Source organism: Pinus tabuliformis, chromosome 9, assembly GCF_031772625.1.
Source record: "Pinus tabuliformis cultivar Carrire ecotype Pingquan chromosome 9, CPIR1, whole genome shotgun sequence".
NCBI lineage: Eukaryota > Viridiplantae > Streptophyta > Pinopsida > Pinales > Pinaceae > Pinus > Pinus tabuliformis.
Genome location: NC_142307.1, coordinates 195981993 through 196003671, shown reverse-complemented (window position 1 = coordinate 196003671; position 21679 = coordinate 195981993). Strand labels below are relative to the sequence as shown.

At 32.6% G+C, this 21679-nt stretch overlaps 2 protein-coding genes and 1 pseudogene across 3 annotated transcripts; 2 read left to right on the top strand and 1 right to left on the bottom strand.

Annotated features, from left to right (window-relative positions):
* The first annotated feature begins 111 nt into the window (after positions 1-111).
* LOC149147819 (E3 ubiquitin-protein ligase RSL1-like) lies at positions 112-2150 on the top strand. Its single transcript, XM_089441198.1, has 3 exons — positions 112-664; positions 1086-1582; positions 1788-2150. The coding sequence occupies exons 2-3, from the start codon at positions 1110-1112 to the stop codon at positions 1885-1887; spliced, it is 573 nt and encodes a 190-aa protein (XP_089297324.1). The 5' UTR covers positions 112-664; positions 1086-1109; the 3' UTR covers positions 1888-2150.
* Positions 2151-2606: 456 nt separating this feature from the next.
* On the top strand, positions 2607-4592 carry LOC149147818 (E3 ubiquitin-protein ligase RZFP34-like). Of its 2 annotated transcripts, XM_089441517.1 has the most exons (6): positions 2609-3063; positions 3215-3274; positions 3549-3581; positions 3690-3767; positions 3905-3948; positions 4290-4592. In XM_089441517.1, the coding sequence occupies exons 1-6, from the start codon at positions 2914-2916 to the stop codon at positions 4456-4458; spliced, it is 534 nt and encodes a 177-aa protein (XP_089297643.1). In that variant the 5' UTR covers positions 2609-2913; the 3' UTR covers positions 4459-4592. The 2 variants fall into 2 exon arrangements, with proteins under 2 accessions (XP_089297644.1, XP_089297643.1); XM_089441518.1 differs by lacking the exon at positions 3549-3581 and having other exon boundaries at positions 2607-3063.
* Positions 4593-5214: 622 nt separating this feature from the next.
* LOC149147817 (uncharacterized) lies at positions 5215-6450 on the bottom strand (annotated as a pseudogene).
* Between the last annotated feature and the right edge of the window lie 15229 nt (positions 6451-21679).

The window sequence follows — 21679 nt, the reverse complement described above, 5'->3', positions numbered from 1 at the left end:
CACCATAAATGATGTCCCACACTTCTTATAGCTTTCTGACATGTGTACACAGATTTCTATTTAACATATGTGCGCACCGTCGGACTTCCAGAACAGTCAGTTCAAATTTTTTATAGGGTTTATTGTTTGATAATGCGCTGTGCTCCAGCTATGACGCAAAAATCCGAGAACCGCTGAACTGAACCACGAGAAGTCTCCTCCTCCTTAACAATATCCCCCACATTCTGCAAATTATTATCCGAGGCGGTGACTCTAGAATCTGGAAAATCCACTATATATTCAACTTTTAGCTTGCAGAGTCCAGTTTTCCGTCCCCTTCGGTTTTACAAGGCTGTCGATCTTCACGACGGGCTCTGGTTAGGGTTTTGAGTTTCTTGGCCTCTTTCGACTTGAGCTTTATCCGGCCAACACAGCAGACGTCTGGCGAGCCTGGCTCATAAGTCTTGAAACTATTAATGTAGCCACCCTTACTACCAGAAATACGACTATCCCCTAAAGCTTTCTTGTGAATAAAAGAAAATGAGTGTTTCTTGCAGCTTACCAGAAATACGACCACCCCTAAACTTCATTGGGAATGAAGGAAAATGAGGGTTTATTGCAGCCTTTACGGGTGAGCCTGCATCGAATTCTGGCAGCAAAATCTTGACTCCTGCGCACAGAAATGGTATTAGATTCACTTTATGCTGCTGCCGCTGGTTAAACCTAGGATTGTAGTATTTTGTTAGGCATTTTTATTGTTCTGATTATGGATGCTTTTGATTTGAAATTGTATTAGAAAATTAGAAGAATGCCCTGTTCTAAGCGAAACCATGATTAATTGTGGCTATGTGCAGAACTCTTGTGATGTATTATTCATCTTGTTGTCATTGCACCATAAATTATAATGTATGATGCATCGATGTGACTGGGGTGTATTTTGACAGCATAAATTATAATGTTACTTTTTTTATTTATTGTGTATCAGTGATACTGATAAGATGTGAGTGAGGTGTATTTTGAGTGAGGTGTATCAGGTAAATGTTTTTGAACATTACCTGCAGCCTGCTCCCTATTTTGTTCAGAGGCATATTTCTCTGTTTTTCCAGGACACAAATGGGTGCTAGGCGTGCATGACGCGGTACATCCACTCGATGCTCGAACAGCGGAGGCATCAGATATATTGCCCGCATGAAACTTGCAGAGAAGCATTGACGCTGGATGAGTGCAGGTATTTTCTGCCTGCGGAGATCTTTGAGCAGTGGTCGGCTGTAATGGTGGAGGCAGAAATTCCCGAAGCCCTGAAAGTATACTGCCCCTTTTCCGACTGCTCTGGACTTCTTGTCAAGGAAAGTGTTGGAACCTTGGATGTGGAGGAAGTGGAAATGGCGGAATGCCCCTTCTGCAACAGGTTGTTCTGCGCGCGTTGCAAGGTTCCGTGGCATGCAAATTTACAGTGCTCCGAGTTTCAGAGCCTGCCGACCACCGACAAAACTGAAGCGGATTTTCTGCTTCTCAAGCTGGCCGAGGATCATAAGTGGCGCCGCTGTGGAAAGTGCAAATCGATGGTTGAATTGATCTATGGGTGTAATCACATTACTTGCAGGTACGTTTTTTCGTTTATTTTCTGAAATTCTTCGCTTGTCTGTTGAATTCTCAGGTAAAGTAGAGCCCATATAAAGACTTAGGGCTGAGAATTGAACCTGGGCATCTTGTTTATTAAAGAAAACGCTACAAACCGAATAATCGGTTACTGTGCAATCAGGGTTTTTGGGTTCGTAAGTAATCTGTGTTGGTGATGGTCAATGCAGGTGCCAACACGAATTCTGTTACGTTTGTGGCACCTCATGGAGAAATGGAAGCCCTGACTGCAATTGTCCTCGGACAACTGTTGACCGCTTAATACGTTGACTGGTTCATAATCCCAGGAGTTCTGATGATATATATTTTTTGCAATACACGCAGGCTGTAGATGATTTTTACCGGGTAATTACTATGTTAGTGGATTGTGTTTAGATGGTGCTATGGGGATTCTGTGCAGCATCCCCAAATATATTGTCTGTATGAATGCACTTCCATGGCAGAGGAGGCAAAGCCTGCTCACGCCATTTGTGCAACAATTAGTTCCTTGTAATGGAGTATTTGGATGGAATATTTTGGTTTGCTGTCAGTAATTAGTGTGCACAGTGCTTTTCTTTACAACCCAGAGGTTACTAATATTCTGTTACAGTCGGTGTTCTGATGGGATATAAATTAGCAACTGAAAGTGACGTGTCTCTGTGTGATGTAGAAATAAAGAGTCGATGTAACGCATAAAGAAATGGTTTTTCTATTAATAACATATTATAATATTTAGGCCGATAGGCCTTCCTTTGGAACAGACTTACATATTATGCGGGGCTATGGTATCCCACATATTTGTTCTATTTATCCCTTTGGCCATAAGCAAACCTATCTCATCTCATAGAACAAGAAAAGAGGTTGTGCTAAAGTGACCTCTTTGTATTGCTAACATGAGTATTTTTGTGTGTCTCTCTATTTTCTTCAGCTTAATTTACTTTCTACTAAGACAATGAATCTCAGGGAATTGAAGTGTGCAAAAATAGCATTAATTTACTTTCTACTAAGACAATGAATCTCAGGGAATTGAAGTGTGCAAAAATAGCATTCATTAACGTGGGGCTATGAAATTTCTGTTTTTAACTGTCAAGGAATTCATCCTGGTCATTTGTTGTCCTTAACATAAATATTTAAGGTAGTGAGCATCTACATTGTTTGACATGCATACCCATACTGTATTTGGTATTTCTTCCTTGAAATAGAATGGAGATGTTCAATACACTATTGTTTAATGTAACATTTATGCCTTTTATTTATTATATATAATTTTGATATTTTCTTTTTGGTATCTCCATGCATCTTACAAAGTGGTGAAAAATGTGTCTTACACGGATGATTTTACTGATGTGTCTTTTCTTGATACTGATAATTGATGGCAGATGTTCACACTACCGCCGGAGATGCCAAATAAGGGCTCCGTCTTGTAATGAAGTCTTTCACTGTAGGAATTGTCATAATGAGGCCAAAGTATGCTTCTTTTTCTTTACTTCATTCGTAGCTATTTCAAGTTCAACGGTTGTGTTTGGTTTATATACTTGTTAAAATAGAACTATAAAATTACGTCTCTTCTAATTTCATTTGTGAGGGTATAGTATGGTCTGATCTCATATCTGAACAGAATTCAATGGATGTCCATCCACATGACAGACATAATGTACCGCGCCATGAAGTTCGAAAGGTAAGGTTCTATCTTGTTTTCCAGTTAGATGTTATTCATTATGATGTTTGTCTTAATGCTCTGAACAATATGTATTCTTTGTAATTTTCTGAAGGTAGATTTGAAAGATGTAAAGGTTTAACTTTTATTCTTCTCAAAAGATAAATGGTCAATTATCTAGCAAATTTTATCTAACTTGCTGGATTACTATATTGCTTTTGTTTATTTATAGTTATTCTCGTATGTTTGCAGTATATTGCTCTTGTTATTTATAGTTATTCTTGTATGTATGCAGGTTATCTGTTCACATTGTAGAACTGAACAAGATGTAAGAGCTGAGCCTTTTTAATTTTAATAATGTGCAGAAAATTTAGAGGTAAACACTATAATGCTTCTTGAGTTATTTTAAAAATGATTATGCACTGTCATTTTGTAGGTTCAGCAAACCTGCGTTACTTGTGGTGTTTGTATGGGAAAGTACTTCTGTGAAAAATGCAATTTCTTTGATGATGAGGTACGTTTTTAATGCCTTTTCAGGTTTAATAGTTCTGGTTTAGGAAAACAGAGAGTTTCACTCTTACAAAATTATAAAAAGATGGTTTGGATGTATACGCTTTTGGTTCTAATTGTACTTGCCACTTTGGTTTCCAGGACTCAAAACAGCAATACCATTGTGATGGATGTGGAATTTGCAGGTATGCTTTTCTCTTTTTCCTTTGATGTTTCTTGCTCTCTTGTAAAGTAATCTTTCATGCTATTGTGAAATGTATTAGACAGCAAGAGGAATCATTCCTTGCATCAAAATCTATTGAGAATAATACACTTTAACCCATCGTACAACCTTTCATCCAGAATTACCCACATGGTAAACACCACTCACTACATAACGAAGTTTCACATATACTTGCTTGCTATTACATTTAGTTTCATATGATTTTATAAACGTTTGGAATCGTTAATTTATTTCGAATATTCAAACAAAATCGTCAAACATATTCATTGTCACTTACAATGTTTCCTTTTTGGACGACAACAGGTATGAATACATGCTACCTACGAAGGTTGTACGAGTGTTGCGAAGAAATTCAGCAACAAGAACTTACGCTTCAAGATATGCAGACAAGGATCCTGCCACAACAATCAATGCCACTTTACCGTTTGCGCCCAGCCATCAAGTTGTTAAAAAAAATAAGGCAAATACTTAAGATGACAATTCACATTCATGAAAGGGACGCACACAGGCAAATGCGCCATCAATTGCAGGAACAGCTCGCACAATATGGCACCACAATAAACACTCACTGGTGTTGCCGATGCCATGGCCCATCATGCATATATGATTAGCTGCACATGCTCAAACACATCTCTACATAATAGAATGCTTTTATTGTACATATGTTTAGAAGCCAACAAATACTTTCATTGTATATATGTTTAGTTATATCTTTCCAAACACATCTCCATGTCTAGAGTGACTTGTCCCTGTCGACTTCAGGATCTTCAGATTATTACGGAAGTTGAGCATTTTAGCTCTGGACCAAACTCTGTTGTTTTGTTCTCGTTCTGTCAAGATCTATTTATGCAAATCATGGAATTACAGAGTTTTGTATGACTGTGAATGTAATCAGTAAATTGGTTGGGCATTCTCTTTTCCTTGTAGTATACATATATGAACTTTGGTATTTTATGGCTAAACATTTGGCTTGAAATAGTTCTGCAACCATCTCTTGCATGTTCGGCATGTAAATAATTCCATTTCTGAAATCACAAATGAATCTTGTCCGTGCAACAAATATGCATACAGTTTTTAGACAACAATGCCATTTCTTCCTCATCATGTTGACAATCCATTTTTCTCATAGATTTAATAGAGTCTTCTTATGTGTTCTATATGTTTTTAGGAAGATATTCTGTAGACATGAAATATCTGTATAATCAATTTCTAAATGAATTAATGAAATTTAATTCAGAAAACTGTTATATGATGTTTTCTCAGCTTCTCTAGCCCGAGTCTGTGAATGTCGAAGAGCATCCAATAAGTCTGACTTCCTGGTATAATCAGCGTCCAGATATTCTGTTTCTCCATCGGAGCTGGTTAACCTGCGATTGTATCTGCCAAACAATAATGACTAGCTTGAGCCACCAAGAAAATAAGAATAAATTACCAATACCCAGATTTATTAGCAAGAAGCCTTTGTCAATGACACCTTCATGTTATGGTTATCACTATATCTTTAATGCAGGGTTCTCCATGTATTGCATGTTTATAAACTCTCTAAGACTCAAAAGGGACATTGAATGGATGTGCCAATATAGTTTGCCAATTTATCATGGACTTTTGTTCACGTTCTGTGAAAGAGATTTTTTGTAAATATACATATTAGCTTTTGCAAAGAACAAGAATTACAAAGACAAAAATGCCCCTCCTTATCAAGTATATTTTACGCACCTTTGAAAAATAGTATTTTATGAGACATCATGGGGCAACCAAACTCACCTAATGATTCTCTCTCGGTAATCAGTGGAGGATGATTTATGGGCAACTTCTGATTCGGTGGCTTCTGAAGTTGAGGGTGAATGGCCATAAAGTAACAAGGAGTTCAAGCCCTTCTCTTCTTGATATGGAGATTTGAACCTGCCAACAGAAGTTGAAAAAACTGCATCTTTGGATTTAGACATGTCCATCTCTTTAAATTTGTCACTGCTTTTAAAAGGTGCACTCCCGTGCCAGATCACAATTTTGCAAGCTCCCTTTGATCAGCTCTACACCACCTAATTCCACCCTTCTCATAAGATTTTGCATTTGTACAGTTCAGATAGTGGTTTATGGAACCTTCAAGCCCAGTACCATCCATCAACTTATCCATTGTCCATGCCTGATCTTGACAACCATCAACAGCTGAAGCTGTATGATCTTTACTTCCATTCACTTTCTTGACTTTGTTAAAGGCAGAGTTTTCCTCATTCACTTCCCGTGGGCAGCATGTATCATTTTTGCTTCGTCCACATGTTTGTCCATTGGAACAATTACTCAAATCTGAGTCTGTACATGCAGGTAATTGAGCTTCAGTGATGCTCAATTTCCTACTGTACAAAGAGTCACAACCAAAATTGATCTTCCCTTGAAAGTCAGGCTAAAATTGTAACCACCATTTCTCATCCAGTGAGAGGCTTGGATTCATCTTGATCCAACTAGCTCTGTAATCAGATATTGCACCAACGGGAAATTATATTTGAAAGCAAACGGGTTCTGAACCACCAACTATAATCTATCTGCAATAGTGCAAAGCATATCAAAGAAAAGAATTCCATTGAAGGTCACTCTCCCTCTCTCTCTCTATATATATAGTTCAATGGGTTGGTGCCAGTATTGCTAGGACATTATTAGTACTCCAACAGACTGTGGAAGTCCCAAGTTTGATTCCCACAAAGTCAGGCATGCTTAGAATGGGGAAAGTGTCTGGGAGTATCCTAGCGATTTATTTCCGATGATGTGTGTACGTGTGCAAATAATAGAAATAAAACAAAGAATTATAACACATAAAATGTGCAAGAATACACCATAGATCATACATAGTGCATTAAGATCCAACTATTGATAGTTTGAAAATAATTGACAAATGACAACATATGGGGACATTAACCATTGGCCACATCAGTTGGACACACAGGGCATGTACCCTACTCATGATATGTGCCCCAGGATTGACTAATACTCAGGGCTCAAGTGTTTAAGTGCTTAACATATATTCATGGACTGAAAAGTAAAATATATTTCTCATTTTATCATCTGAGATATCGATCACCTTAGGAATCCAGATTAGGCAATTGTGTTTTTCATTGACAAAGGATGAGACAAAACCTTTAATCATAGATGACACATGCATTTGTTTCTCACATGAAAAAAAACAAAATGTCATATTGCCCATCAAAGACGAAGAAGGTAGCATACCTTCTTCACAAAATGATATTAAGGGGAAGCGATCCACTATTTTAGTAGTTTATGTAAGGCCAGAGAAGGACTTTGTTTTTATTGCCAGAAAGAGTTTATAGATTTATTTTTTTCCATGGTAAATGCAGAGGAGAATGCACACTTGGAGAGGACAATAACTGAATAGGAGGTGTTGGGCACTCTGAAATCGATGACAAAGGAGAAGAGTCCATGACCAAGTGGTTGCTTGATGGAGCTCTTCTTACATTTTCAAGACATTAAGTTAAGGGAGCTCATAGAATTGGTAGAGGAATCTAGGTCAAAATGCAAAATATCAGGGGTGACCAATGTTATGTTCGTAGCACTCATCCCAAATACTGAGAAGCCCTCAACCTTTTTTGACTTTCGACTCATATCATTATGTAACACAACCTACAAAATGATTTCTAAAATCATTGCCAGCAGGCTCAAAGCAACTCTATCAAGGCATGTGACTCTAGAACAATTTGGCTTTTTTGGACAACTGACAGATACATGATGTGGCTACAATCACTCGAGTGTATCCACATTTCATATCTTTTCAATTGGAGGCAAGCATCATGAAGATGCTACAGGGCTCAAACATGGATGCAGAACAGAAAAAAGAACAAATGATAGGAGGAATGCGGTTCCTTAGTATATACCTTTGTGGAAATGTGCATGTCCCAGTACCTGTCATCACAAATCCATCAAGGAAGATTTGCATGAGTGCAATGCATTCTCCAGTCTCACACAATTTCAAGCCTCAATTTGTATATCATGTTAACCCATGAAGGGAAGATTTTCAAAAATGTATAATGTCAAGCATATTAATCACAATCAAATATCTTGAATCTACCAGAACCAAAACGTCTTTTATATTCATATAAACTGGAACAGTAAAATTTGCAGAAGACAGAGTGGGTATAAAGGAAACTTAGTATGCATACCCTTAGCTTCTCATAACAAAATCAATAAAGAAAAAAATAATATCCAATATATCCAGGCATAAATGAAAGGTTGCATGCAGTTTTAAGACAGACAAAAGGCAGGAAATGGGTCTATAATCATGTCACTTACTTATCATGGTGGAACCTACAATGGGAAAATGTATATCAGCGGAGGATGTAATTCCTGTCTTTAGTGAAATCTTTTGACTTTACTATGCTGTAGTCTAAATCCAGCAAGAATTGTTTTGGTTTTGATGGAAATGCACATATCAGATGTTAATTTTTACAAAAGTGGTTTTGAGTAGGAATATTAAAACGAACAATTTTACTGATTCAAACTTGCAGTTTTGACAAAGATTGACTGGCTCGATTTGGCTGATGGAAAACTGGAAAAGGATAAAAACGTAGTGTTTAGCCTTCTTCCATTGATATTCCCCTCAAAACCACTTTTGTACAGAACAACAATACAGAATGACAAATGTTACCTTTGTTTTGTTTATGTTAGCATTGGAAGATTCTCAGTTTAGGTGAAAACTTAAAAGTCAGAGCCAATAATGGTATATGGAATAGTTACCTTTGTACAGGATGATATTTTTTCTTAATTTAGGAGACTAATTGTATGTCATGATGTTGATCTAAGTTATCTCTATATGAATATCTGTCATATCTATTTTCCCTGATGAGAGTTCACAGGAAATGTTGGAAAAGTTTCAAAATTCTACAGATTATACTAAAAAAGATATACGATATCTGTTAGTACTGTTTCAAGAAACGTTTGCCTTGAAAGCAATAGTGGTAATATGATTCCCACAACATGTCAGTCATGCAACTACCTTGATGTTCTATTGAATGTGAAAGAAGGAGCATTTTCAAAAGGGAAATGATCATCATCGTTTCTGGTTTTCGAGCTTCATTATGTGACGGGCATTCATCAGTGCCTTATTACATGAGATATACGTACAAACCCAAACATATCTAATATGCAAATACCCATTCTTTAAACTGAAAACAGTGTGTTTCAATACAAGAAATGAGGAAATAGGAGGACCATTTCTGCATATACAGGTCATCATGAAGGTCAGATTTTGCTGCTTGATAACAATATTTTATGCTACTTTTCAATGGATTTGTTCTATTTGGGATGATGAGAGTGCATTGATGCTCCCGTGAACTAGCCAATTGCTCTTTGTTCCATGGAAAACAAGGTTCAGGTGCCAAAGAAACAGAGCAGAGGAAGCAATGGTTAAATGACAATCCATATCTGACAAAGTTAAATTCTGGAACATGCAAAGGAAGCAATTTTTAGGCATGGAGGAGGAGAGGTAATTCTGTTATTTGTATCTTGTCTCAACTATTTAATGAAGCTACTAGGGTTCTTGCAATGTCAAGAAGGATGAGATGCTTTTTTTCCCGGATTGGCTTTTTGTCCATTATTTCGCATCTTATGAAAAGCATCTTACAATTACTTAATGTTTTAGTTATAATGTGAACCACCAATGTAAGTGATTTGTTTTCATATTTGCAAATGTAATTCGCCACTTTTCAATTACCATGTTCAATAGTTTCGTTGCCTATCTATAGAGGTTTCCTCCTTTTAATAATCCTATCGGCCTCTCATTGTACCTTTTGGGACAATTGCTAGTTATATCACGATTAGAGATCGTTTAGCTTTCAGTTTAGAGACAATCGAATCATGTACGATGATGGGGCACGTGGCGGTCTCAACTTATGAATATACTAAGTAAGTAAACTTTGAAGCTGTAGCCTAACCATTACGTTTTTTTTTTTGGGGTAAGTATGGAAATTTCAGTTTTTGGGTAAGTATGGAAATTTCAGTTATATTTAAAAAAAAATAAAAAAATTGGTAGGGATTTTTGTAAATGTAAATAAATGTTGTCAAAATTTATAATTTTAATTGTCTTGAAAGTTTTTGATGGTGCTGAATTTATTCCATCATAAATATTTTGAATTTTTTTTTACTGCTCCTAGCTTCTTGACAAACACTTCGTTAAATAGATTATCCCAACAACTGCCAGAATATTTGCATAATTTTGTCTATTGTCCTTGTAACTCCTGCATTCTAAAATGAATTTTTTTAGTTAAAAACTATATACTCCTTCCTCCTTCACTTCTTTTAGCGTTTTTTAACACCCTTTAATAAGTAAAAGTAACAACTAACTTTAAGTTTATATAATAGTTCAAAGTAATGGATAAAATGTGTTTTGTTAATTAAAACTATAGATATATAATTGTTGTATTAGCTCTATATAAGGATAGTATCTGAGATAAGGGAGTATTTATATAAAAGAATATTATAGGATATGTTTTTTTTATTTTAATGGGAAAGAAATTTTAATATTATAAAAAATTGTGATTTTAAAATAAAATGTTAATTCTATTTAAATAATTTTTTCAAGTGTTTTATATTGAATATTTTAATTAATTTGTTTTTTAAATTTGAAAATATTTAAATCTAATAAATACTTTGAACAATTTGACTTTTATGGTTGAATTGAGGCTTCTATAATCCATAACAATTATAAGAAGAAATTTCGGCATAAATCACACTGAAGTAATTTGACTTTTCTTTTTTATTGAAGTTTTTTGGAAGTTTTTTCTGTGGGCTTTTTCAGTCTAATTTCTCTAAAGTCGAGCAAGAATTTATTGAAATAACAAGCTTGATGGGTAACCCCTGCATAATCGAAGTGCCCTAGAAATAGTGTTGAATCCATGTAAAGTTAAAAAAATCACACCAAAAACAACTTAATTTGAAAGTATTTACATCTTAAAACCAAAATAAGTTATGGTTAAAAAAGAAAATGACATACTACACTTTAGAGTGTCATTATACCAAATTAATATGCCCATCCATTATCTTCCTTTATTATTTATAGAATAATGTTTTAGAAAAGTAATTTTCCATTCTCAAAGTGTAAGGTTTTAACATATATAAAAATTAAATATATAAAACAATTTTTTAATGGAATTTTTATTTTTAAAAACAAATAAATATTAAATAGGTTAAACAAAATAAAATAATATCTAAGTTTTATTGTTAATTTTTAAGTTTTAAATATAATTAGTTTTATGATATATTTATTGAACCAAATTATTAACTAATTCAAATGTAATCGATTAATATGATAATGATAATGATAGTTAACGTTCATTGAGAACAAACTTTAAGAAACAAATTATTTAATTTGATTTAAGATTTTATTCCTATGTTGAAAAAGCTTGGAGAGAAGCTTCCCGAGCTCAGGTCACTATTGCAACAAAGATTTTGAAACTAAGATCTAATGTGGTTGTAAGCGGGGCACTCTAAGAGGAAGTGATTTTCATCTTTGATGTCTCACAAAGATGGCAGAACCTTTCCATCCATGGTGTTTTAGGAACTACCCAACGACCTGTTTCACTATGGACCTCATGAGAGTTCGTTTTAATCTTGGTTATATTAATTTTCTTCTTTGAGATAGCTGAAACAAAGAGATACTTTTGATCTTCTACAGTGGGGTTGATGACCTCCTTATAATATCTTAATTTTCTTTTAGCTGTTAAATCTTTCTCACACCACATTTTTCCTTTCAACTTAAAAGTAACAATATTTTTAATGTTATTAATGTCTTACAATGCAACATTCTAGTCATCTCCCAATAGTTTAACCAAGCCCTTGTGTCTTTATACCAACCTCGTTTAAGCCTTAAGTGGTCTTTATAATATCAAATTCACGGTGTTTAATCGAGTCAGGCATGCATCCTCAACGGCGACTCCTATTTCCAACCCTATAGCAATATAAATGCTATCTGACATGTGAGGGGAATAGCCATAAAGTGCCCTCTCCACGCTCGCCCTCTCTCTCCTCACTCAGAGGGCGATGCTATTCCGCTGGCATGTCAGATAACATTTATATGGCTATAGGATTGGAAATAGGGATAGCCCATCCTCAACCCTCGTGAAATCCATTTTCAGGTGCAATGAAACCTCATGACATCCATTTTCAGGTGCAATGAAGCATGCTTGGCATTTTGCTTGGAGTTATTGTTGGAATTATTGACGAAACACACCACAATCTTCTAACAGGGCTTGCATAAAGACAATAGTGACTTGAAGAATGTTGTGCACGAGCTCCATGATTTAACGAATAACAACACCACTGTACCAAAGGACAAAGGACATTAAGTATAGTGCACTTGAGATGATGAGGAACGCAATTATGTAATTTATTGCGCTCTGAAATATTGTATAAGTAATATTTATAATTTTATTTTATTTTATTTAGTTAATTATTTATTTTGTAATTAAAGAATTGATAATTAGATTAATTTTGTACTAGCTTAACTTAAATCTATTTCAACTATGGTCACTATAATTTTTAGGTAAACTAGGTGATTTTCAATATACTATTTACAAATAAATTTAAGGGATTTGAACTCAATTTTTTTTAAATATAATATTTTATTTTTATTTTTATAATCATTATCAATTAAATTATTTTAAAAATTTTATAATATTTATAAATAGTATTTATTAAATATAAAAATAATTGAACTTTAAAATTAGAATTATTTGTATAATAATAATTTAAAATAAATAAATTAAAGTAAGAAAAAAAATAATTAAAATTATTTGTATAATAATAATTTAAAATAAATAAATTAAATAAAATAAAAAATAATTAAATTAATCTCATTTAGATCGAAAGATGTAATATTTTTGGAATGTTTAAATGATCATTATAATATGCCACCAATTATCTACATCATATTATATACTATAAGTGGAAAATATATTTTTACACCATGTAGAATTTCTATTGATTTCAACTTATTTGATATAAGATTGTTTGATTGAGCTATGTCATCCGATCAAAAGATCGTATATCAAATACACTGAGTTGATGTAATTTTTATGTGGTTTAGATATGCTAGTAAAAAATAATTGCATGGTGTATAATATTTTTACTATATTATAGCATATAGCATTGCATTTTTATTGAATTGAAACAATTAAAAATTTATCATCCTAAATTTTATTACTTGGATTTTTTTAACTTTAATTAAATTATTTACGATTACATATTCACAAATCAATATGATAAATTAATTGGATATTTGATAAGGATTCCATTCTTCTTTAACCTTTTGTAAAGATTAACCATAAAAAAACATACTATATAAATCTATATATATAAAAACACATAAATCTATACATATAATTTAATTATTTAGTTATTTTTTATATATTTATAATTAATTTTATAACTCTAGCTTTAAAATGGACTTCATATTACTCCTATTGAATAATTTATACAAATTATTTATAAGTTTGAAAACCACCCATTAAAAAATCCCATACTACACAAATATACACATAGAATTAAATAACATAATTATTTATTATATAATCATTATTAATTTTATAACTATAAATGTAAAGTTGACTTCATAATACACCTATTGAATAGATTATATTAACTATTTATAAACTTATTATTTCAATTATGCCATATATCTAATCACTAATTATATCATGTCTCTAATCAACAAAAGTAACCAAAATAAAATTCCCCATTCTATTATATATATATATATATTTGGGCATTTAAAAAACAAATTAAGCTATATAAAAAGATTATTGTTACATTAAATTAATTTAAAATAAAATAAAAAATGAATGATTGAAAATTCTTTCCATTTAGAATGAGTAATGTTATCTTATTTTTACGAAGTCGGTTTAAAAGCACTCTACAACTTAGGGTTTGAGTAATACATATTTTTCTCTCTAATATTAGAAAATAGAGAGATCAGAGAGCGATTGATTGCACACAACAAATCACACTTGATACTTTTATTTATCACTACATATAGAAATATATAGGACATAATTTACTGACTTCAACACATATAGATCATCACTACAACTCATACATTCGAAACAACAACTTCTAGATTGACTCCTTGTAACTCCTAATGACAACTACACATGACATGGAAGCATTACTTCCAACACCCTCCCTCAATGCTTACATGGAAAAACACTGAAAACACATAATACAACAACAATATGATATATGTCTTGTTATCACTCCAATATTTCTCTAGAATTGTTAAGAAAGAAATGATTAGAGGTAACCACAAACCAACTTTGGATATTAGGATCTAGCCTTCCTAATTCTCAGAGAGGACTCTTTCTTTATGATTTAACTTTGTTTAGTTAACTGGTTTTAGGCTAGTTATGATTGTACTTGGGTTTTGGTTTGGATTTGGTGGGATCACTTACTTAAATGAATATAGGGATGTTTTTTACCATTGGGCTATGCGGTCAAATGTCAAGCAAACAGGACTGAATCAAGTTCTAAAAATAGTGTCTACAGGACAAGGTAGCTAAGCTATTTCAGATCTTAAGCCTGGATGGTGAAGTTGGTTTCAATCGGATCCAAAGAGAAATTAAGGGTTCCTTAGGTCAGATTATGAAAGAAGTGAAAGATGTCAACCGGGATGGGAGAGCAATTAAGGATTCTCAAATCTGGATATCAGAAGAAAACATAGAAATGATCAACTGTTCAAAACAATGTGTACTTAAACAAATTCTAAGATAAATTTCCAGTTAATTCATTCACTTTAGATAACATGTAAGTTTGTGAAATACATAAGAAGATAACAAATTTGACAAAGAAAATACTTCATTGTAATAGATCAACACATGAATCCTGCAATGCAATCTCTTTGTTACTTAGTCCAGTCTATTGAATTGAAAAATTGGTACAATAACCCTCAGGTTTATGATCAATACAACTCTACAAATGTATATCAATCCACATTCAATACTTCGAATTATGAAGTATTTATACAAAAATAGTTTACAAAATATCCCAAATTGTCTTGGGAAATAATCTAGGAGAAAGAATTAGCTTCATGCAAGAAGATAGAGGCAAATGTTCAACAGCTGTATGCTGTCCTTGTTTATTAGGGTGTGTTGTTCTTTATGATCTGATATTTTGCTTTTTATTCTCTGCCTTGGTGTTTGTCTTCACGCGGACTCTTCTTTGACCTTTCAACTAATACTCTTTTACTTAGCTGACTTGTCATTTTCCTTTTACTATGTCGTTTTCACCCTTAATGTACATTTTTACATTTTGACTATGTATCTTTACAGTAAGTCATTCAATTTCTCCCATTTTTCTACATATGGTAATTGTATATTTACCATTTTCTTGTATATTTCATCTACTTCAGTCTATTTGGCAAAAGTGGGTTTATTTACAAAAAGGTGTTTTACCTCATGCTGGAGGTAAAACAAGTTCTCAAAGGTCTGATACAGGACCTTGCCAGTAGGCATCCCCTTCATAGAGGAAGTGTTTGCCTAATCCGTGGCTACTTCTCTAATTTCTTCTATTGTAGTCTTCGTGTGGCATCAATTTTTCATTTATCACCAAGGGATTTGGTAGACCTTTCTGCCTCAAAACATTGAACTTAACCATGAACCTATCTATAGCCAGCTGCATGGTTTGGCATTTATATTCAAGGTTCATCATCAAATTCCTCTTGGTGAGGACCTTTTTACGTCTAGTATTGTGCCAGTCCTGTCAGGTATCTCCAGCTCCTGCAATTCATATTTGTTTTTGGAGTTGAAGAAATGAATTATCCTAGTGGCTTCCTTTGGCACGTCTCCCAGTTCTGCTTTAACTCTCTATATGGATTCTGTAGCCTCTTTCACTAAGTCACTTTGCTCAGAAATTACTTGGATGGATGGCCAAATATCATTGACAGAGTCAATGATATTGGCCCGTAAATAGTCAATGAAATTTTGAATAATATAACACTTATTTACAGATATTATCCTGATTATACACTATTTGCGGAATGCATGCATAATACATAGCCTCCTCTACTATTGATCATCAATTTGCGGAATAAAAAATAATCGCATGCGCACATTGAAACATCAATCACACATATCAACACAGTATGTAATGGGGAAAGCATACAGCTGAAAACCCCCAACTATCTATATATTATAATGATAAAGAACATGTAACAATACATAGTACAATACTCCTCACAAGTACTCAGTACTATCTCCACCTGCTACACACAAAACTAGCTCAGATCTGAACAAGTCACGGGCTCAAATATCCTCCGCTGTTTGCCTGCCTTTACTGCGAAATCCAAGTTGAGAATGAATCAGATCCAAGTTCAAATTCCCTTGGTTTGTACTGCGTAATCCTCATTGGCAATCTCCATCATTGATTGTGCAAATCTCATGCACAACTATAGTCACAACTGATAGTAGTCTCACCCTTTCACCCACCTCTAACACTTGTCTCCATTGAACTGTCCATGCACTGAGTTAACTAATGTATTCTTTAGTTGATTTATGAGTTAATAATTAGTGAATTAATTAATAATTAATTCACATCACTCATCACTAGTGTATTTGTCAGTTAGACTAAATACAACTAGTTCAACTAAGTCAAACTGAACACAACTCCATCAACTCCACCAAACTCAATCACTTGAGTTGTAACTGAAGTCCATCATGCAATAGCTCAACTAACCCATAGGAAAAGCATATTTCCTTCTGGCAGTTGCATGTGCCACATCCGTAGCTCGAACTGAAGTGTTGCAAGAGGATAAGATAACGTTTATAGTCCAAATATTATTAAGAGCTGATAATATTCGACTGTTCTATTTTTTGACTGGAAGTCTAAAAATAGACTCTGCCCATATGTCTAAAAATAGAGGTCCATCTATTTTTACTAACATGACCAATCATCCATAAATAACATCCTGCAACTCATAGACCATGATCCATATGTCTAAAAATAGACTTTGCGCCAAAATTAGCCTGCGGGCTCACTTAGTGAAGGCGACCTCTTTTCACTAAGCTCCATCATCTTGTTGCATTTTCAACACCTACCAAGACTCGGACTTACAGACTCTGAATTATTCAATCATCCATTACAACTTCTCATTAAACTACTTACTCCTTTACATTGTAGAGCCTCGCTCTATTTATACACTCCCATGGTCCACGGACCATGGATAGGTTGACTCACTTTACATTAAATTACATTATTTTAGGGTGGACAATCCTTTGACCCATATTTTCATTTCACGCTCCCCGCATTTTGTGGAGTCTTTACAATACAATTTGAGACAAAACTCGCGCTTTAAGCCCCAAAACCATTGCGCGGGGGATTCGATGCTCAACACCCTTCGACCCTGAACACGATACCCAACACACTACAGTCTATAATCCTCTTTCTGTCTCTTTTTATGAAATTGGAATCTAGTGCTCAGAGAAAATGTTACGAATATTTTTCCAAGGTCACCTGTTTGAGATGGAATTTAGGAACCTACCAAAACCCTAAATTCCTCGGTTCATATATCCGAAAATATAATGATAAACAATTTTAAATTTAGACATGAAGTTTGTCAAGATTTCTTCTCAAATGGGTTATTTTTTTTAGTCTGGAGCTTTGTAGAAAAAAGTTATAGCAAAAATTCCACGATGACCGGTTTGAAGCAGTGAAGCCCTATAATCCAAAGCTCTGATATCAAATGTTATTCAACTAGCTCACAAAATAGAAGAAAATATAGATCAACGACTTCAAAATCAGCCTCTTCGAGGGGGATTCCTCATTTACACTACACAAATTAATAATTCTTGGATGATGAAAATGACAAAAGCTCCTTTTCTATATAAAGGAGTCTAAGGGGTCGCAATATAATCAAAGCTGACATAACAATAATAATGTAAGGGAACAAAAATAACAATAGCAGAATTCTATGGGGCACACTAATAACAATATGGGGACAACATGGGCACAAGAATAACAATAAGGGCTACAATGAAGATAATAATGGGGGCATACACTAGTATTATAGGCACATAATAGAGAGAGATTGGGGGAGATAAAGGGATAGAGAGGAAGGATGAGATAGAGGAGGAGAGAGGGATGGAGAGAGATAAGGAGAGAGATAAGGAGAGAGATAAGGAGAGAGGGAGGGACAAAGAGATGGAGTTCGAAGGGGAGAGAGGGAGGGAAGAAGAAAGACATAGAGAGAGAGAGAGAGAGAGAGAGAGAGAGAGATGTAGAGAGTGTGTGCATATTTGGGATGAGATAAAGAGACAAAGAAGGTGAGATGGAGGGAGATATAAATATGGATGGAGGGGGAGAGAGGGAAAAACATTCTTACACAAGTACATTGATTTTAACATACATTGTGATTTCTAATACTGTTTCATTGCTTGCACTAGATGCATTAATTTCAGTGTTGATGTTGATTTTTAACGATATTTGATTGCTTGCACTAGATGCATTGGTTTTAGTGTAGATGTTGATTTCTAATGCTATTTGATTACTTGCACTAGACGCATTGATTTCAATGTAGATGTTTTCTAATTCTATTTTATTGCTTGCACTAGATGCATTGACTTGAGTGTAGATGTTGTTTTCTAATTATATTTGATTATTTGCACTAGATGTATTGATTTCAGTGTAGATGTTGATTTCTTATTATATTTGATTACCTACACTAGATGCATTGATTTCGTTATAGATGTTGATTTCTAATCCTAATTGATTACTTGCATTAGATGCATTGATTTCAGTGTAGACGTTTTTTTCTAGTCATATTTGATTCCTTGCACTAGATGCATTGATTTCAGTGTAGATGTTGATTTATGATTTGATGTAACTGGATGTATGATGGTACATTAATTTTAAAGTGACTAGATTAATAGTGTGATTTATTTTAGTGTAAGCACAAAGAAATTATTGACAGTGTGCATTGATTTTTGTGTTATAGTAATTCAACCTATTAATATTGGAGAGCAAGAGAGAAAAGGTAAGATGTTTACTATAATAGCTCGAGTTAAAGATTTGAATGGTTTACGATTTCAATTACGGATTTCATATAATCGATATGAAAATATGGAAAAAATAACAGGGATGAAAATAAGAATAGTAGAAGAAAATAGTTTAGATTGATCACAATGAAGACTATTTGTAATTTAGTACATTCTTATTATTCACATCTTTTGTCAGTCAACACTATTACATTGTCACTTTGCATTCAAAAACTTTATTTCATCGTTTTTCATAGTTAAAATTATTAACCATATTTATCATCTCAAGAGATTAAGGTAACTCAACAAATTTAACATTAAAATTACTCTTCAAGATATGTTTAGTAATACCTGAAGGACACTATTAAGAATTAATTAGTTGTCAAAAACTAAGATACCTAAAATTAAATGAAATGGATGTTCAATATCAATCCTCCTACATGCTATTGACAAGATTGTCTTCCTTCATCATCACCAACTAATTACTAATAGACAATTATATACACATATAGAAATATAACACAAAAATTGTAACAATCACAAACATTACCATCCAAATCCAAACACACAAACCACTCAGAGCATCCAAATACAGACACACACAAACCACTCAAAACATCTAAACAAAGACAAACAAACCATTCAAATAAAGAAACATAGACTAAATTAAAAGGAAACATAATGTAAATTTCAAAGTACGAAGTTTATCTCAAACATATACATAATAATGATAGTATAAAAATATGACATTGCTAACTAAACCTTTCCTCAAATTCTACACTCCAAAAAGAAGTTTTTCACCTCGATGGATCGCGGCATGATAAATCGAGGGTTAGACAAAACTAGACTAGTAATTTAGAATAATGCTTACTTACTTATTTAAAACACAGACGAACGAATTAGATATAATCTTCGATTCAAACTGAAACCTACTGCATTCACATAGAAAAATACGAACTCACACTCGTTGAAGAAATTAAATTCCAAGCATTGATTCTCTTTATCTAGAATTGTATTATTCAGTTGGAACAACTTAAACAGACGTGTTTCACATGCCATGTGAAATATGGTTCACAAATTCCGCCGTGCCAATGGAATAAATTTGAAAATTGTACCATATTATTGATTATGTCAGAATTATTCGTGAAATTTGATTTTTAGTTACACAAGGCAACCTTAAACATGTTATTTATTTTGGAAAATTAAGTTTGATTTAAAATTTGATTAAAACATATTATAAATATGAATGGTTAATTAATATTAGAAAATTTAATTAATTAAAAATGTGAAATTCATTTATATGTTAAAAAAATATTTAATTAATAAAGTTTATAATTTTATTGGTAATTAGATTTTGATAATTTATTAACATTGTGTTAAAATCAGTATAGATTTATCTTAAGCCTAAAGATATGACATGACCACAAAGAAAATAATAATAATAATTAGTGATCAAAATTTACACTATACTAGTCGTCCATATAAATGAAAATTAAATTAAATGTAAAAATATGAGGTGTATGAGGATGAGCGTATTCAATCGGGTTGTTTTACATTTTGAAATAATAATAATAAGTGATACAATTCACTAATCATTCATATAAATGAAAAATAAATGTAAAAATAAGAGTCTTCTCCCATGACCATATGTAATTTGATTGTTTTAATTTTAGAGTTTTGTTTTCATATTTTTTAATTAAAATTTGCTCAGATTTATTAAAATCAACAGATATAAAATGCCTATAATCTAACTGTTTTAAAAGAATTTCTTTACTTTAAATTCACTTATATATTCAAAAATATATTTAAAAAAAAAATCACTAAATTATTTTGTTATTTCAAAAAAATAATTACACAATACCTCAAAAAAAATTGCCTAAACTCTTGACCAACAAGGAATAGGTCACAGATAAAAGAGGCTAGCAATTATCTACATAAATATTCTACATAGAATCTGAAGGTTATTGATATGGCAGTTTAGAACTAGGAAATTTGTTAATATTCTTTAAACATTTTATTTATTTTTTAATTTCAGATTTGATTTAAAATTTGATAAAACACATTATGAACATTTATGCCGATTGAAATTACATAATTTAATTAATTAAAAATTCTAAATTCATTTATATATTCAAATATTTTTAAACAATAAAAAATTATAATTTTATCATTAAAATAATATTTTAAGATTTTTCAAAATAAAAAGCTATGGAATGATTTGTTTTCCAAATACATAGATTAAAGAGACATTCTCCAAAATTTCCAATTCTATATATATATTTCTTTAAAAAAAAATCCATCATATTTACACTTTTCTTTATAAATAATAATAATAATAATAATAGTAGATTTAGATTTAAAATACATTAGTCATTTATATATCTATATAAATGACAATTAAATGTAAGAATAGAAAGCTTATAGCAATGACCATTTATAGTCCGATTGTCTTACATTTTGGAGTTTTTTCATAGATATTTTTCAATTAAAATTTAGGGGAATTTATTAAAATTAGAAATGTAAACTTTGTATAATTTAAATGTTTCTAAATTTTCTCATTAAATTGAATTTATTTATATATTTAAAAAAACATATTTTAAATCATTTAAGAAAAAACAAAAACATTGTCTTGTAATTTCAAAAATAAAATAATTAGAGAATACCTTGAAAAAA

Bases quoted from the DNA above. Each gene is read 5' to 3' on its own strand.
- LOC149147819 (XM_089441198.1), top strand. From the start codon at position 1,110: ATGACGCGGTACATCCACTCGATGCTCGAACAGCGGAGGCATCAGATA. The intron at 1,583-1,787 runs GTACGTTTTTTC...TGGTCAATGCAG, and splicing joins TGTAATCACATTACTTGCAG to GTGCCAACACGAATTCTGTT.
- LOC149147818 (XM_089441517.1), top strand. From the start codon at position 2,914: ATGTGTCTTACACGGATGATTTTACTGATGTGTCTTTTCTTGATACTG. The intron at 3,064-3,214 runs GTATGCTTCTTT...ATATCTGAACAG, and splicing joins ATTGTCATAATGAGGCCAAA to AATTCAATGGATGTCCATCC. The intron at 3,275-3,548 runs GTAAGGTTCTAT...GTATGTATGCAG, and splicing joins CGCGCCATGAAGTTCGAAAG to GTTATCTGTTCACATTGTAG.